The sequence below is a fragment of the Phodopus roborovskii genome, unplaced genomic scaffold, assembly GCF_943737965.1.
Source record: "Phodopus roborovskii unplaced genomic scaffold, PHOROB, whole genome shotgun sequence".
In the NCBI taxonomy this organism is placed as follows: domain Eukaryota; kingdom Metazoa; phylum Chordata; class Mammalia; order Rodentia; family Cricetidae; genus Phodopus; species Phodopus roborovskii.
Window position 1 is genome coordinate 15782324 of NW_026126418.1, and position 18476 is coordinate 15800799.

General features: G+C 41.2%; 2 protein-coding genes across 11 annotated transcripts in view; both read right to left on the reverse strand.

Moving 5' to 3' along the window:
- Positions 1–18476, reverse strand: part of Ambra1 (autophagy and beclin 1 regulator 1) — a 219394-nt gene that overhangs the window by 195251 nt on the left and 5667 nt on the right. For 8 of the 10 annotated variants that reach the window (XM_051184185.1, XM_051184184.1, XM_051184183.1 and 5 more), the window contains exon 1: positions 5611–5758. The exons of 1 other annotated variant lie outside the window; for it this stretch is intronic. The gene's annotated coding sequence lies outside the window, so the exon portion shown is untranslated. Of the gene's footprint in view, positions 1–5409; positions 5530–5610; positions 5759–18476 lie in introns of those variants that run through there. One more of the 10 variants, XM_051184177.1, reaches the window with a different exon arrangement.
- On the reverse strand, positions 13637–17890 carry Harbi1 (harbinger transposase derived 1). The gene is made up of 2 exons (XM_051184186.1): positions 17834–17890; positions 13637–14327 (listed from the first exon to the last, which is right to left on the reverse strand). The coding sequence occupies exon 2, from the start codon at positions 14293–14295 to the stop codon at positions 13948–13950; it is 348 nt and encodes a 115-aa protein (XP_051040143.1). The 5' UTR covers positions 14296–14327; positions 17834–17890; the 3' UTR covers positions 13637–13947.

Consider the following 18476-nt stretch of genomic DNA (forward strand, 5'->3'; position numbering starts at 1 on the left):
AGCATTCCTTCAAGGACTCAGCTTCAGTGTCTGCCTCCAAGTTCCTGCCTTGAGTTCCTGACCTGATTTACTTCAATAATGGACTATGGTGTGGAAGTATAAACTCAAACACTTTCCTCCCAAAATTGCACAGCAAAAGAAACCCTAAGACATGGTCTCTCTGCTCTCATTAGCAGAACGAAGATGATAAAGGGAACATCACTGAATGTCATCATAAGACACACACTGTGCCACAAGTCAACCAGTTGCAAATGTAGCTATTTGCCAGGCACAAGTGTGACTGGAGTGCCAACCATGGCTAACAGATGAAATACTCAGGACCAGGTGAAAAAGACACTTAAAAATTGTCTATTGCAGATTCAGACAAGGACTCCATAAAGGAATAATAACTAAACCCAAGAGGAAGGCAATATCCAATTCCAAACATGTATCCTTTCTACAAGCACTTTGGGAAAGCAAGAATTACTCTACTCATCCTAAGGTAGCTCAATCACAAAAAAAAAAAGAAAAGAAAAGAAAAGGAAAGAAAAAGAAAAAAAGAAAGAAATTCAAACACTCTAATTAACCTGAGAGTGAGAGGCTAAAAAAAAAAAAAAAATTCCAAAAATAAACAAAACAAGAATAAAAGAAAACTGAAAATCACCCAAAGCTAGGGCACACTTCTGGATAAGCAAGGATCATGACAAGAAACTGAAAGCACCGAGCTTATGAGGAACTGGAGAAAGAAATAAGGATAATGATGACTAAAGGCACTTCAGTTTGTTATACTTTTGTGTTGGTTTTGTTTTGTTTATGGCATGGTAAACCACAGGGAAAAATATTTATCTTACACCAAAATAACTATCAAAACTGAGACCTAAAAAAAAAAACCTTGATACGTTAACAGTACTTTTGTTTCTAATTTCTTTAAAGTGAGATAGATAAGAAAATAAATTGAGTTAAACTGTCCTATTCATGATAATACTGAATTGAATTAAGTCCATAAAAGTTTGGATTATGCATTAATAAAGCAAGGTAAATAATTTCACAAAAGAATAAAAGTCTTATTTCCTTCACATACATTGAAAATATATTACAAAATATATAGTATAAAAACATAAGCTTTTAGCCAGGCAGTGGTGGAACAGGCCTTTAACCCCAGCACTGGGGAGGGCAGAGGCAGGCAGATCTCTCCGAGTTTGAGGCTAGCCTGGTCTACAGAGCTAGTTCAAGGGCAGCCAAGGCTATTACACAGAGAAACTCTGTCTTGAAAAACCAAAGGTGGGAAAAAAAAAAAAAAGGATTTTGTTCTTTTAGTAAAAAATAAGCAGTTTATTTCAGAAACTGTGGTCCAGGCCACAGTCCAGAAAACATTAAAGACTTTCCTCTTTTTTTTTTTTTTTTTTTTTTGGTTTGTATTTTTTGTTGCTGCTGTTTGTTTCTTTCTTTTCTTTTCTTTTAAATTTCAAGTCTATTTTATTGCCAAGAGGAGAGATGGCTCAGGAGATAAGGTGCTTGTTGTCACCAAACCTGATAATCCTAGTTCAATCCTTCAATCCTGAGGACTCACATGGTAGAAAAGAACAGCAGGTTGCCCTATGAACTGTTGTGTATGTACACTGTGGCAAGTGCATACCCGAAACATGCACACAGACACACTTCAAAAGAACTAAAAATAGAAGTCTAAGCCAGCCTTTAATCCCAGCACTGGGGAGGTAGAGGCAGGTATCTGCCTGGTCTACAAAAGCTAGGTCCAGGACAGCCTCCAAAACCACAGAGAAACCCTGCCTTGAAAAATAAAAACAAAAACAAAAACAAAAAAGGAGTCCAAATAGATAGTTTAGCTGTTAAGAGAGCTGGCTGGCTCTTTCAGAGGACCCCAACTTTGATTCCCAGCACCCATGTGGTAGCTCAAGACTATCTGTAACATCAGTCCCAAGAAATCCAACAGCATTAGCTGCCCTCTGCAAGGCACCAGACACGTGTGCACAGCAGACAAACTTATGCAAGAAAGCACCAAAATACATAACAATTGAATAATAAGATTATCATAAAATGAGAGCTGGCTTTTTTTTTTAAATCGCCTAATTCCACTTCATATGTACTCGGTACCAATTTCTCATATTTGTTTTTCAAACTATTTTATTATCTTACAAATGCATAGGTATGCAGGGTTTTCATGCCTATTGCATTTTACCTGTTACTTTTCTGCTCTCATCTCCACACTCCTGCTCTCCCTGCAGTACCCTTCATCTCCAGTATTCCCTGTTCTATTTTGTCCTATTCTCTTCCTCACCCCTCACCTCTCCCTCCTCTTTCTCTCTCTCTTAAATTTAAAACAAGTTTGTTTTACATGTCAATCCCAGTTCCCAAACCCTCCCACCCTCCTGTTCCCCCCACCAACCCCCTTCCCACCCCCTTTCTGCTCCCCAGTGAGGGTGAAGCCTTCCATGGGGAGTCAAGACAGGGTTTCTCTGTGTAAAAGTCCTGTCTGTCTTGAAACTTGCTTGGTAGACCAGGTTGGCCTTGAACTCACTAAGATCCTCCTGCCTCTACCTCCCAAATTCTGGAATTAAAGGCATAGGCAACCAATGCCCAGTTGTTCCTTTGTTTCTTAGGATTTAACTAAAGCTGATCTAGAACTCAGTATGTAGACCAGACCATGCTAGAACTCATAATCCTCCTGCCTCAGTCTCTGAAGTGTTGGAATATAAGGTTATGTACAGTCACACCTGTTTAATATCTCTTAATTATCCAAGAACCACCTTACTAAAATATAGAATAATTCAATCATAATGTGAACATTTCTGAAATGTCAAGAAACAGCCCAATTTGACTTTGATCAATCCCAAGGTTTAGTTAGCTTCATTCAGATAGTGTGGTTCATTCACGCTGGTGCTCTCAGCACTTGAAGTAGAAGCAGGAGGATCAAAGGGCTCAAGGTCATCTTCAGTTACACAGTAAATCAGAGGCTAGCATGGAATACAAGAGACCATGCGTCAAAAAACAAAACAGCAGCAACAAACAAAAAGCATCCAAGAATTAATAAGTAAAACTTTCAGAAAAAAGCAGAGACACCTGAGTCTCAATCCCTGTAACCTCACTATCACCAAGGTCTTCATCTGCTCAGCTCAACATAATCTTCTGCCCATTATTTTTTCAATTTATTTATTTTTATTTAATGTGCACTGGTGTTTTGTCATGGGTGTTGGATCCCCTGGAACTGAAATTACAGACAGTTGTGAGCTGTCATGTGGGTGCTGAGAATTGAACCTGGGTCCTCTGGAAGAGCAGTTAGTGCTCTTAACCACTGAGCCATCTCTCCAACCCCCCATTATTTCTTAAAGAAACATTATAAAACCGTTTCTTGACATACACAGTACTTCCCATTTCTTATATGGCATTCATTACCACTTACTACAAATTCCACGTAGGATATAAAGTCTAGTAGACAATGTTACTTCTGCCTCTACATTATTTGCTTTAGTATACATTTTTCCACCATAAAGTTTATTTCAAAGAATATACAATCTTAGCTTAATTACCCAAACGATGGTCTACACACAAGACAGCCTAGTGGTTCTTCATCAATCCCTTATAAAAAGCACCAAGGTCAGGCCAGCCTGGTCTACAGACTGAGTTCCAGGACAGGCTCCAAAGCAATACAGAGAAAAGCTGTTTCAACAAACCAAAAAAATAAATTAAATAAATAAATAAATAGTACCAAGGTCCTAGTAACTAATACATTGCTAATGATCAAAGGATTTGATTTTCATGGACCAGACAAATGGCTCAGAAGATAAAAGAGGATTGCTGTCAAGCCAGACAACCTGAATTCATTTGGAATCATGTGGTGAAAGGAGAGAACTGACGCCTGAAAATTGTCCTCCAACATCTACATGCATGGCATGCCCATGTGCAGACTCATAGGCAGATACACAATAAAATTATATAAATAACTTTCATTTAAATCTTGCTGATCTCAGGGATAGGAGTGTACCTCCAAGACAGAGCACATGCATGAGGCCTTGGGTTCAAAATTCCCAGAATTACAAAGAAAGGGACCTTATACACACATATTTTAAAAAATCAGAGAAACAATTAACAATTATTATCATCTTTTTTTCCCTTTTTTTTTTTTTTTTTTTTTTTTTTTTGGTTTTGAGATTGGGTTTCTTTGGTGGTTGTCCTGGAACTTGCTCTGCAGACCACCAGACTGGCCTCAAACTCAGAGATCTGCCTGCCTCTGCCTCCCAAGTGCTGGGCACTTGGCATGCACCACCCACCCACACCCGGCTTATCATCTTTCATTAAAAAGGCATTCTAAAATTGTGTAGAAACAGACTTTCACAATCTTTACTCCCATAAAGTCATTTTCCAGGATGAATTGTATATACTGTGAAAAACATCCAACCTAGAATGACCTCCAAGCCTTCCTTTCCCCCTCCCCCAAGGAAAAATGACAGATTAGGATCATGACACTTGATCCAATAAAAATGAAATTAACAAAAACACTTAGACCTTAACGTTCCAAAGTTAGGAAAGAAAAGAGAAACATTATGAAATTCACAAAAGATTCATCTTCAATTTAATATCTGTTTGAATAATTTCTACACACCACAAGACTTTTGAACTCTTGAATATGAAATGACTAAACCACTAACCAAATAAAGAAAACAAAACCAAAAACTGTTTCAAAAGAGACTCCTTGGATTCCCTTTGGATGCCTCCTAGAAAAGACCTTGACAAGAACCTGAATTATAATTCTTAAGCGTCTTCCATGTGGCACTAAGACAACACCATAGCAGAAAGAATTCCAAAGAGGGCTGAAGAGTAGATCCGTATCAATCAGAAGGAAAATGGAAGCGAACAAAATTATCCTTGCTACTTTTGCTAAAATGATACAAACTTTGAAAAACCAAATTCAGAAGAAGAAAAAAAATCACTTGTTCCCTTAACTTCTGAAGCCTCCAGTGACAATATATGTTCCTAAGAAGGAGGAGTTCCAAGCGATCAAATGAGAAATTACTGTATGTAAAAAGTGACTAGTTAAAATGGGAGAAAGAGTAGAGTAAACCGTTAAAGACAAAAAGAAACTAACAGTGCATTTAATGATCTGTCGGGATCGTAAGGAAAAGTCACGTCCTACACCTCAGCCTCAGTTTCCCTACCCCAAAAAGACTAGAACGTGACATTTCGTACCAACGAGCCGAGCCGGAGGGGCCTTGTTTCACAAGCCTCCACCTCCTCAAAGGGGCACACGGAGGTGGACTCAGTGGGGGTCCCCAGAGCAACTGAGGCATGGCAATCGGAGCCCTGTCTTGATAAAAGGAGAGAGGGAGTAGGGTGGTCCAAGAGAGCTAAGCTCCCACAATCTAGAAGTGACGACACTCGCCCGGGACCCAACATCCCCTCTCTACAGAACCCGACCGGCATCCTCAGCATCTCTCTCTCCTTCCGGCTTCTTGCTGAGTTCCGGGCCGCCCTCCGGCCGCGCCCCCGAGCGCAACCCCCTTCACTCCCAGTCGCCCGGCGGCCCGCGCGCTCACCCACCGGCCGGCGCCAAGGTCTCCCTCCTGCCCGCAGCGGAAGGATGCCGGGCCGGGCCTCCCAGGCTCCTCCCGGGCCTACCTGCGAGACGGGTAAGGGCTCGGCCCGAAGGCCAGCGGGCGCAACGAGCCACGGACGAAGGCGGGAAGAGGCCGAAGGAAGAGAGGGATCCACTCGACCGACCGGCGGGAGAAAGCGGCAAGAACCCGAGACCTCCGGGATAACTCAGTTTAGGAACTGGCACCGCCGCCGCCACCACCGCCGCCGCTCTGGAGACATCAACCAAGAAGACGCTGCAAAAGATCACAGAACACACGAACGCCCAGACATCAAAGGAAGAGCGCCCCAGCAATCGTCCAAGGAACTGTAGCTGAGTGCCGAATCATTGCTCAGCTCTTGCTGCAGGTCTGGCTGTCATCCTAGGCATAAATAAACAAATCCTGATCATAAACTATAGTGTAGGGTAAGCTATGTTCCTGCCATTTACTGTTGGTGGCCGAGTGTTTAAGTAATTTAGAGAACTAAAGGTTTGAGACCGGTGCACGCCTGTAATCCCATCATTTTAGGAAGAGGAGACATGAAGATTCAAAGTTCAAAGTCATCCTCAGAGTGAGCGCGGGGACCTATATGTGACCTTGTCTTATGTGAAAAAAGAATTAGTCTTTTGTGAGCGCATTGATTGAAGATCAAATCACAGCAGAATAAAACTCAAACTAATAGTTCAAGTGCCTTACACTTACAGACTTCTCACGCTACTTATCCCAGTTGAACAAATAAATGACTGTCCTAGAACTAGCACCGCAGACCAGACTGGCTTGGAACTCACAGAGTTCCACCTGCCTCTGCCTCCCAAGTGCTGTAATTAAAGTCGTACGTATTTTCTTAAAGCACACATACTTCTTTATTTTTTTACAAAGATCTAAAATCACAGACCACAAATGTGCTTTTAGGTCGCTGATTTTTAGAGACAGGATTTTATATAGCTCACTCTGGTCTTGAATTCTGTGTAGCCTGGTATGAGTTTGAAGTTCAGATGCTCTTAACTCCATGTTCCAAGTATTGCAAATTACAGGGATGCACCACCTAGTGGGGTTGGGGTGCCTGGGGGATTGAGACAGCTCTCATTCCACTGGTTAGCCTGGCTAGCTTGGAACTCACTATGAAACCCAAGCTAGCCTCAAACTCAAGGCAATTCTTTTGCATCAGCTTTCTGAGTGCTGGGGTTATAAGCAACCATGCCTGGCTTGCTTTTTGTTTTTCAGACAGAATCTTGATATGTAGTCCATATTGCTTCAAACTTATGATCTTCTTCCCTCTGCCTCCCACTTGTTGAAATTACAGGGATGCAGGGATTGAAGAGATGGCTCAGAGGTTAAGTGCACTTACTCTTTCAGAGGTCCTGAGTTCAATTCCCAGCAAGCAAATGCTGACTCACAACCATCTGTTGTGAGATCTGGTGGCCTCTTTTGGTGTGGAAGCATACATGCAAGTAGAACATTGTATACATAATAATATTTCTTTAAAGGAAGCAGGGTGATGGTGGTGCACACCTTTGATCACAACACTCCAGAAACAGAGGCAGGCAGATCTCTGAGAGTTTGAGGTCAGCCTGGTCTACAGAGTGAGATCCAGGACAGAGAAACCCTGTCTTGAAAAACCGAGAGAGAGATATTACAGGCATGTGCCACCATATCTGATTAGTAGCTGTATCTATTGTACTAGCCAAACTCCACACTATAGAATCTATATGTTGTTTGTGAATATTTTTCATGTGATAGGTATTTGCTACTCTTGAGAAAAGGCAGCTATAACATTATTATTATTATTTATGATTAGGTCTACTGGACATAAGCAAACAAAAAAAATAAAAGACCAGGAATGATGATACACACCTTTAACCTTTAATCCTAACTTTCAGGAGGTTAACAACTTTAATCTCAGCACTGTGGTGGCCTGTAATGAGTTCCAGGACAGCCAGAGCTACATAGTGAGAACCTGTCTCAAAAAAAAAAAATCAAGACCTGAAACAAGGTACAGGTTACTTTAGTGCCATATAAGAAATCAGGAGGTGTACAGTTTAGAGTAAGTCAGGCTATATTCAACTTCAAGGACTAGGTTCCTTCTTGGCGTCTTTCACTGTCCAATAAATGGCTTTTACCTGTTTCCAAAATAGCTATTGAAGAGCAGACTTTGTATTCATATCCCCTCCCCCATTCCAGTATCCATATTATAGCCACCAAAGCTGAAAAAGCAAAGTTAAGTCCCCTTGTCACAGGCAACATCATAGGATTTTTCCAGTTATTTAGCCACATATGTAGAACTTTGTCCTCAGGGCATGATATGCTGTTGCTATCTTGAAATCAAAGCAACTCTGATTATCTGCATAAGACCCTCATTAAGATTGGGTCCACTGATGGATAATAACCCTGGTGAAAAGGGGGACTCAGGAATCAGTGTACAATGCCCTTCCTCTACTCAAGGACATATAAACAGTTCATTGCTGGAGGAGGGCAGAGACTTGAGCGGTGTACCTGCCATAAGTTGCCCATGCTCCTGTGCGTAATATCTCAGTCTCCTGTAAGCAACCCTCAGTTAAACTCGTTGGCTCAAGCTAGACTATGGTAGAATCATTGTTTAGTCCACCACTGATGCCTTATTCAGGATGAATAGGTGTTTTGTTTACATCTCCCCAGGAAAAGTCAGGCAACACCTGTTACCTGAACAGTAGAGAAAAAGAATCACAGATTGGTTTCAGAGGAGAAAATTACTGCTGTGGGTGATCAGACCTGCAACCAAAGTTAAGCCATCTGAGGGTGGGCCTGGCCTGGGAGCACTTCTGATATGGCCATCCTTCTTCCTGGGGTATGAAATGAAATGTCTTCTTGATATGGTGCTATTGCTTTGTCCCTGCTGTGGGTGATAGGACATATAACTGGGCTGCCGCTCCCTGTGAAGGTGGAGTATTTGTGAAAGAATCCCTTACTGACTGTCTTTATGTCAGTGGTTCTCAACTTTACTAATGCTGCAACCCTTTAATAAAGATCCCTTTAATACAGATCTTCATGTTGTGGTAACCTCCACCATAAAATTATTTTTGTTCCTTCTTCATAAGTAGTTTTGGTACTTTTATGAATCATAATGTAAATATCTGTTTTTTCAGTGGTCTTATTTGATGTTTGATGTCTATGAAAGCATCATTCAACCCCCACAAATTGACCCACAAATTGAAAACCTCTGACCTGTATGGTATGGAGTACATGTCTCCTTGACAAATGGGACCTAGTACAGGAGCACCACCCTCCAATGGCTGACACAATATATATACATATACATACACATACATATACATGACACATATATTTTTTAAAGATTTAGTTTTTATGTATACAATGTTCTGCCTGCATGTACACTTATATGCCAGAAGGGGGTATACCAGATCTCATTACAGATGGTTGTGAGCCATCATGGTTGCTGGGAATTAAACTTAGGTCCTCTGGAAGAACAGCCAGTACTCTTAACCACTGAGTCATCTCTCCAAACCAAATAGATATTAAAATCTCTGAAACTAGAATATATGGAATGGGGTTGTAAGCACATTGTGGCATCAGCTATGTGAACTTTGTCATAAGACATGCAACTGAGGTTCAGCTATTTTCTCAGAAAGAAGGTACCCACGTGAAGGAAGAATTTCACTAGTTTCTGAATTATCAGGAAAATGAAGAGTCAGATGTGGCAGTGCACAACTTTGACCCCAGCATGAGGGAGGCAGAGACAGGCAGATCTCTGTGAGTTTGAGACCAACTCAGTCTATATACTGAGTTCCAGACCAGCCAGGGCTACATAGTACCAGTGTTTTTGTTTGTTTTTTAATGTTTTTGAAGCAGGGCATTTGTGGCACACACCTTTAATCCAGGATCTCTAGAGGCAGAGGGAGGTGGATCTCTGTGAGTTCAAGGCCACCCTGGTTTGGAAGAAGGGACCTGGGAAGATGATGAGTGGAGTTCCAATTTTCTGTTTCTTCCATAAGGAAAGAGTACAAATTAGATTGTGATAAAGACTCTCTTATAGGATCTAAAAACTTAGAACCCATGGGAATAATTGGACATTGTGTGTGGGGGGGCATGGGAGAAGTAACAGAAAAATCCTGTTCAGCATACAGACAACAGCCCAGTGTAATCAGGAAATACTCTGCATGTAAACTGCCTGAATTGGGGAAGACTTTATTAATGATTTATTTTAGTGTGTGTATATGTGTACACCTCATGCTTGTAGGTGCCCAACGAGCCAGGAAAAGAGCTTGAAATCCCCCTGGAGTTGTAGTTATGGATGATTGTGAGCCTTCTGATGTGGACGCTGGGAACAGAATTTTGATCCTGTTTCAGAGGTGTTGGATCCCCTGGAGCTGGAACTACATAGAGTTATATAGCAAAACATCTGACTGAATCAGAGCAAGCCAGTAAGTGGTATTACTCCATGGTTTCTGCTCCAAGTTCCAGCATTGACTCCTGTTTTAGTTTAACTCACTGATAGAGTATAAAGTGTAAAATAAATCCTTTCCCTTTTTTTTTTTTTTTTTTTTTTTTTTTTTTTGGGGGTCATGCTGTTTATCACAGCAACAGAAAAGCACAGTAGAACATGGGGGGGGCAGAGAGAAGGGAAATGGGGAGGAAAAGAAAAAGAAATGGCTTCACCTTGCAGAAATTCTATCAACTTCTTTGGAGAAGTTTTTCTGAGTATAGAATTAACCTTCAATTTGACAATAAATGGCTGCTTGTTCTTACAGGTAAGTTTGTCTGATCAGACTGAACAACAAAGATCAGAGCTGAAATCCTCAAGCCTCTAGAATTCCTCTCACACTGGAGAATCTAACTAGAAAACCAGTGGGCAGGAGTTATATCAACCTGATGTCCTTCTGCACACTGGCATGAACACCCTATAGCTCATTATCGTACTGGTTGTTGATTGTTGTATTCTAGAAGGTTCTCCTTGTGGAGATACTCCCCTGAAGGTAGTAGGGTAATGATCCCCCCCCCCAAGTTTCTTCCTGTTATAATGATCAGCTGGACACAGGACTTTCAGTGCTAAAATTGTGACAGCTCTCAGCAAACCAAGATAGTCGTCCTAAAAATAGACCTTATCACTGTCAATCACATGGAAAGAATTTAGAAAGACTAAACAAGGAAAATTGGACTGAAGAATGTTAATTTTGAGTATGTCAACTCTTATACAATTTTGTAAAATCTTAGTAGAATCTAGAAAATAAAGCAGGCCCCCGAGATGTGGATACACACAGTGTTAATATCTTTCTGTTTCTTTATCCTAGCACTTAGAAGGCTGAGGCAGGCAGGTGACAAGTTTGAAGATAATATAGGCCACATACCTTACGAAGAAAACAAAACAAGTTTTTGTTAAGTTTTGCAGAATATGAAGTTATAGCTCTAAGTAGAACGCTTGCTTAGTACATGCTAGGTTTGGGATATGATTTCTCAGCAATAAATAAAACAAAGGCAGGCATAATGACACATCTTTAATCCCAGCCCTTGGGAGGCAGAGGCAGATGGATCTGAGTTAGAGGCCAGCCTGATCTAGAGTGGGTTCCAGGACAGTCAAGGCTACACAGAGAAACCCTGTTTCAAAGAACTGAAACAAAACAAACAGGTGGCTGAGTATGGCCTTTAATCTGCATTCCAGAGGCAGAGACCGGGGTGGATTTGTATGAGTTCAAGACCAGCCTGATCTATAGACTGAGTTCTAAGTCAGATATGGCTACATAGTCAGACTGTTTCAACTGCTTCCTCAAAAAAAAAAAAAAAAAAAAAAAAAAACCCCACACAGAGCGGGTACAGTGGCACATTCCATACTTGGGAGGCTAAGGTAGGAAGACTGCTGAATTTGAGGCCACCCTGAGCTAAACAGTCAGTACCAGGCTAGCATGGCTGCATAATGAGATCTTATCTCAAAATAAATAGAAAAAAAATGTAGGAAGAACAAAATGTAACAAAGTCTTCCCTGTGTAATGCTCAAAAGTAGTTTCCCATGGACTGTGCACCCTCCCACCTCCAGGATCTCCTTATACTGGTTGAATCCACTCTCCTGCCAACAGACCCACTCTTTCCAGGGGAAGATAAAGATGAGAAATAAAATTAGCATTTGGGATGGAAATAAACAGCAGATAATAATCCATAATTGTTTTTAATCTTGAGGATGGGTCACTGTCAATTTATTTCCACATTTCTTCTGTCATCAGCTGTTCACTTTGAAATCACCAGATTAACAGTGCCAAAGGCAGGTAGAAAATGATTCAAGAGGCCAATTCAGAGGTGTCACATGATGAGTGGCTGAGAAACTGGGAACAAGACAATCCTCAGGAAAATCTCTTTTTAGTTCCAGCAAAGACACTAATGTGTGAACCTAATTCACACTTCTATTATCCCTATCAGGTTATTTTTACAACAGTGAGATTTTAGAACAAAACTTGTTAGGGGATTATTTATTTCCTGGGAAGTTCTGTCTATCACTGTGCATATAATATTCTAAAGTCTAACTGCAGTTTATTTCAAGCCATGCTTTGTACTTCTGCTTTTTTAAAGATGGGGCTCCCACAGTGGCCCAGGCTTGCCTGGAATTCACTATGAGGTACAGGTTGGCTTTGAAAGCACAATGTAACCACCTCAGCCTCCTGAGTGGTGGGATTATAAGCATGAGCCAATATGACTGACTGACTCTGAGATCCTTTTTGTCCCCAGTTCAAAGAATTACAAAATAGACTACATATTCTCACACCATAGTCATAAGAAAAATAACCAAGGCAGATCTGCTGGCATAGGTCTGTAAAACCAGCTACTCACAAGGCTGAGGCAGGAGAATTACAAGTTTTAGATCTATCTAAGCTAGTGAGTTCAAGGCCAGCTTGATCAACAAAGTAATAAAATGAAAAGAAAAAAGAAAAGTGAGCCATGCAGTGGTGGCACAAGCCTTTAATCCCAGCACTTGGGAGGAAGGGGCAAGTGGATGTCTGGGAGTTTGAGGCCAGCCTGGTCTACAGAAGAGAGTTCCAGGACAACCAGGGCTATATAGAGAAACCCTGTCTTGAGAAAAAAGGAAAAAGAAAGACATGTTAGGCTGATAAAGATGTTTGCTGCCAAGCCTGATATGACTTTAATCTCTACGATTCACAAAGTGGAAGAGAAGTGACCCCCACAAGTTGTCCTCTGACCTTCACACATGTGCCATGCACCTACCACACACACACACACACACACACACACACACACACACACACACAAATGATTAAGTGCTAATTTAAAAAACAAATAGTATCATTAGATATGAATTTTGTGAACTTGTGGGAATCTTGTTCACTGAACTGCCAGAGTCTTTAAATCCTCTGTAAAGTGTAACTGTGGTATTTTACCTATATTTGAATTGCCTTCTTCAAGTTGACTCAGTCCTTAACCCCATTTACCCTTTATGACTCAAGTGTAAACTAGGACATAGAATTAAGGTGTTCCCTCTAGGAACAAGATCCAAAACATAGTTCAAATATTGCAGGTATGCTAAGGATGGTGGCTTCCCACTGTCCTTAATGTCCTCTTCAAAACAATCCTGCAAATGCAGACTAATAGTTCCTTTCTCTTTAATTTATTTTCTTTCCTTCCTTCCTTTCTTCCTTCCTTCCTTCCTTCTTTCCTTCTTTCCTTTCTTTCTTAAGTTCTAGGGATCAATACCTCACAAATGCTAGGCAAGTGCTCACTTATGTGTCTTCTCCAACTAATTTTGTTCTTTCTATTTGCCTACGTAGACAGCAAAGGAGAGAAACAAAGAATCAGGACACCAGCATGGCCACTTACACCTGTAATCCCAGCACCTAGGAGGTTGAAGAAGGAGGTCTGCTGCAAGTGCCAGGCCAACCTGGGCTACATAGTGAGCACCAGGACAGCCAGTGCTCAAACTAACTAGAAAGGAAGAGAGAGTGAAAGGAAGGGAAAGAGGGAGGGAGGAAGGGAGGGAGAGAGGGAGGGAGGGAAGGAGGGAGACAGACAGAAAAAAGTCAGGACCAACACTTTTCATTTGAGATCTCCAGATAATTGAAAACAACAAAAAATGCTTTGGATATATGCTGTTTTCTACTTTACTATGATTTTACTGTTGCAACCAGTGAACTTTCTAAAGAGTAGTGCACAGCCTGGGATTCACTGAATATTAGGGAAACACTGTCTTGGTTTCAGTCTAACTGACACAGTGCAAGGGCTGGCATGCCTTCCCCCCCCCCTTCCCCTTCTAAAATGTTAAACGTTAGCTTATGACAGTAGTGCACATTCAGTCACACTGAATGACAGAACTTGGTGATGGGATGGTAAGGGGAAAAGTTCTCCTACTTCATTCTAGAAAGTCTCCCTCCTTCCTCCCTCTTCCACACTAACTAAAATGAGTGAGCATCAGCTCTTGCCGCATTCGGTCAGCCTCTAAGTCTAGCGACTCCATTTGCTCATACTCGCCCTCAGGTGGCTGTTCAATGGGTCCAGTCACTGGAGAGGACCAGACATCCATCCCGTGTTCCAGAGAAATGTTATGAAGGACACAACAAGCCAAGATGATGTGGCTGGATTTCTCCGGTGAGTACTGCAGTGCTCCCTTCGATCCATCCAGGCATCGGAACCTAGAGCAGAGGGTTTGCAAAGTCTTCTCCATCACACTGTGAGTTGCAGAATGGGCCCTATTGTAGCGATACTCCGCTGGAGTTTCAGGAACATGAAGTGGGGTCATGAGCCAGGTACGTAGAAAGAAGGAACTGTCACCTAAACAAAAGGCCAAAGAGAACGTGACTGTGAATGGATTACAAACAAGAAGTGAAATTCAGGCAGGATGTGGTGGCACATGATTGTAATCTCAGCGCTCAAGATGTTCCAGGCCAGTATGAACTACACATGAGACCTTGTCTCCCAGAACAAAAACAGTGAAATTTGGAAACACAGTGAGTAAGCAAGGAAGGCTTTGGAGCCAAAGCATGCCATACCATAATAACCAAGAGAAAAATGATGTCCAGAAAGTATGAGGAGCGGGGCTACGGAGATGGCTCACAGATTAAGAGTATGTGCTGTTGTTCCAGAGGACATGGGTTCAATTCCCAGCACCTACATGTGATTTACAAAGATATGTAAGGGATCGTTACAATGATCCAGCTGGAGGGAAATCAATACTTTTTTGTTCTCCAAGGCGAACTCTTGGACACATTAAATAAAAATAAATAATTTTTAATAGAAGGCCTGAACTACTATTGATTGGGTCCTTCCCCCACTCCTTGAAGCTTGTCCTCTGCCCACAGTCATCCCTCCTTCCCTTTTCTACATGTTGGTAGTGATGATGGGTAATGAATGTCAAGACTACAAACCAACCCCAGAATAGGTGGCACAAACCAGAAGTGCCTGTAATTGTAAGTCTGAGGCAGGAGGATGCCCAGTGAGGTGAGCCTGGTCTCAAAAACAATAAAGTATATCACTGTTAGAAGCATAAGGCAGTGTTGGCTGACAATATCCTTGACTAAAACCAATGGGAGAAAAGCTAATAGCTAATGAAATTTAAATCTGAACACATCTGTAGGAGGGAAGTAGAAACACAGGAATCAAATTCTTGGCTTTTTTAGCCATGCTGGGGGAGAACTCAAGGCCTTGCATATGATAGAAAGGTTTCTGCCTCTGTGCTATACAGCAATAGCCCTCAGAATTCCCTCTGCTTTTTGTTTTGTTTTTTACTTACTTTTCTTTTGTTTTAGACACTTTCATGTATCCCAGGCTGGCCTGGACCTGGCTAGGCAACTGTGAATAACCTTGAATTCCTAATTTTCTTTCCTTTACCTCCCAAATGTTGGAAATATAATTGTGTGTGCCACCATTCCCAGTGAGTTTTCAAATTCAGAGATATTGTCTTCTTAGTAAAAATAATAAAGGGTCAGATGTGGTAGCATGCATTTTTAATCCCAGCACTCAAGAGGCAGATTTCTGTGAGTTTGAAGTCATCCTGGTCTATATATGGTGAGATCCCCTCTCAAGCAAACAAACAAACCACCACCACCACCACTACCAAAAAAATTCAAACAGTATATACCAATTTTACACAATCTCTAAAGAGTTCAAGAGAAAAAGAAATTAGAACAGAAAATCTAAAAACACTCATGAAGAAAATTTCTAATTTTACTATTAACTTTCATGTCTGAAAGCATGATCTAAGAATTTCAAAATGCTTGCCGGGTGGTGGTGGCAGACACCTTTAGTCCCAGAACTCAGGAGGCAGAGGCAGGCGAATCTCTGTGAGTTCAAGGCCAGCCTTGTCTACAGAACAAGTTCCAGGACAGGACAGCCTCCAAAGCAATACAAATAAACCCTTTTTCGAAAAACCAAAACAAACAAACAAACAAAAAAGCCAAAACAAAACAAAACAAAAAAACCATTTCACAATGTTCTATCCTCCCAGTGCTGAGAAAAATAAAACATGTGTCTGAAGTAGCCGTCAGAACTCAGTGGTGCTAAATTCTTGGATACTGCATCACATATCATGCTTTTGTAACAGAGGAACTGGAGGAAATTGAATATGATGATGCAAGGGGTAATAATGGGAAAAAAATCAGAAGTGGAATCAAATGATAAAGAAAGCATTTCCTTTAAGTGACTTCCTCATCAAAGGATCCTGGGAAGTTCTAGCAAAAGCAAACAAACTGGGGAGCAAAGTCCTAGTTCAACAGCACAATGTCTGTATAATGTTTAATTGTCCTGACACAAAGCAGCTCACACAGACTGGGTCTCATTACACAGCCCTGTCAGAACTGTAGACCAGGCTAGCCTCAAACTCACAGAGATCTGACTGCCTCTGCCAGATTAAAAACATAAGATACTATGCCCAGTAAGGTGAAACTTTTTATAAATCCCAGGCACTAGGCCCTGAGTACCAAAGTAAGCACTATACTTCTGACCCACCATCAGGGTCAGTAAATATTCAGATGGTTAAGACAAAGATGGCCACTGTTCTAAAAATAATAAAAAGACTTCTTCCATTTATAAGCTTATGTTTCTAAGACTGGATTAGCTGAAAATAACTGAGACATCTCACAAAAACTTAAAGTTTATATTTAGTTGGTTTTCTTTTTTGAGAGTCTCATTCTGTAGACCTAAAACTGCCTACATAACTCAAGCTGACCTTAAATTCACACCCTCACCACTTTTGTTTTGAATCCAGGGTCTCATGTAGGTCGGGGCCCCTGAACTTCTGATACTCATCTCCACCTCTTAAATGTGGGATTGCAGGCATACACCAACTCTACTCTTCTTTGAATTAAATTCACCCTTTCTAAACAGTAAAATTTTTAAAATTGATATAGAACAGGCTATGATGGTATACACATGTAATCCATGTAACTACTTGCAAAGGAAGTTTGAGGTCAGCCAGGGAAAAAAAGAGAGGGTCGGGGGGCGAAAATGATGCTGGATCCCAGGTGGCTCAGTGTAAAGGTGCTTAATACAAATAAAAAGCCTGAAGATCCAGGTTTGATCCTTGGAACCCATCTGTGAAAAGAAAGAATTAACTCCTGAAAAATGTCCTCTGATCTCCACATAAATATAAAAATGTTTTAAAAAGACATTATAAACAATAATGAAAGTAACATTTGTGATAGACTTAATAACACATGTGACATATTGAATGTCTACTATGTAGTAAGGACTGTAATAGGTGATAAGCACTTTTGGGCTCAGAGTGAGGCCACTTCTCAAAAAAAAAAAAAAAAAAAAAAAAAGCCAGGAGCTAGACAAGTGGGTAAAGCACTTGCCACATGAGCCTGACAACCTGAATTCGATTCCTGGAACTCACACTCACATAAAGGTGGGAAGGGAGAACCAATTCCACACAGTTTTCTGACCTTCACACCAATGTTAAGGAATGTATGCACCCAACACAACACAACACACACACACACACACACAAAATAAAAAATAAATAAAACAGCTCCATACTCACTGGTTATAATTCAAGCATTACTGGAAGACAGATACTCATGAAGGGATTAGGATCAGATGGGGAAGGGATTATAAATGCTTATGCGATCATCAGTCACCCATAAGACATTCTGGGAGATCTTACCCAAAGCCGCTTAGCAGCACTAGCCTACGAGCTGAAGGAATGAGACCTTGAGCTGAACTGTTTAGAGAAGTGGTGTTGAGAGACTGGGAGTTTAGGTAATACACCTATAGGGACAGCTAAGAATGAGAACAGGAAGGGATAGTTTAAAAGGAACTTAGAGTGTAATGGTATGTACCTGTAATCCCAGGTACTTCAAGATGAGCCAAAAGGATCAGGCTCCTGAAGCCAGTCTGGGAAACAGTGAAGTGACTGTCTCAATAAAAATAAATAAGCTTAAATATTCTGTGCCTCTCAGTTTCATCTTTTGAAAAAAAAAATGATATCATTTAGCTTTTGTTAAAGCAGGGTCTTTTATTTCTCTGGCTGCCCTTGAATTTCCATGTAATACTAGCACTCAGGAGACCGTCTGGTGGATTATGAGTTCAAGACCAATTTGAGGCCAGACTGGAAGACACATGAAATCCTGTCAAGAGAAAAATAAAAAAGTACCAGTAGGTGTTACATGGAAAACGTGATGTGTAACTGAGGACAGTCCGGAGTTGGAAACTCATCAGTGTGCTGGCAGTCTGCCCACTGGGAACTGGGGAGGTTTTGGGTTTTTTTGCGGGGGAGGCTTTTTCGAGACAAGACAGGGTTTCTCTGTGGCTTTGGAGCCTATCCTGGAACTCGCTCTGTAGACCAGGCTGGCCTCAAACTTACAAAGATCCATCTGCCTCTGCCTCCCGAGGGCTGGGATCAAAGGCGTGCGCCACAGACGCCTGGCTCTGGGGAGGTTTTTCTATAATGGAGAATTTAAACATTAGAGACAGGCATTTCCT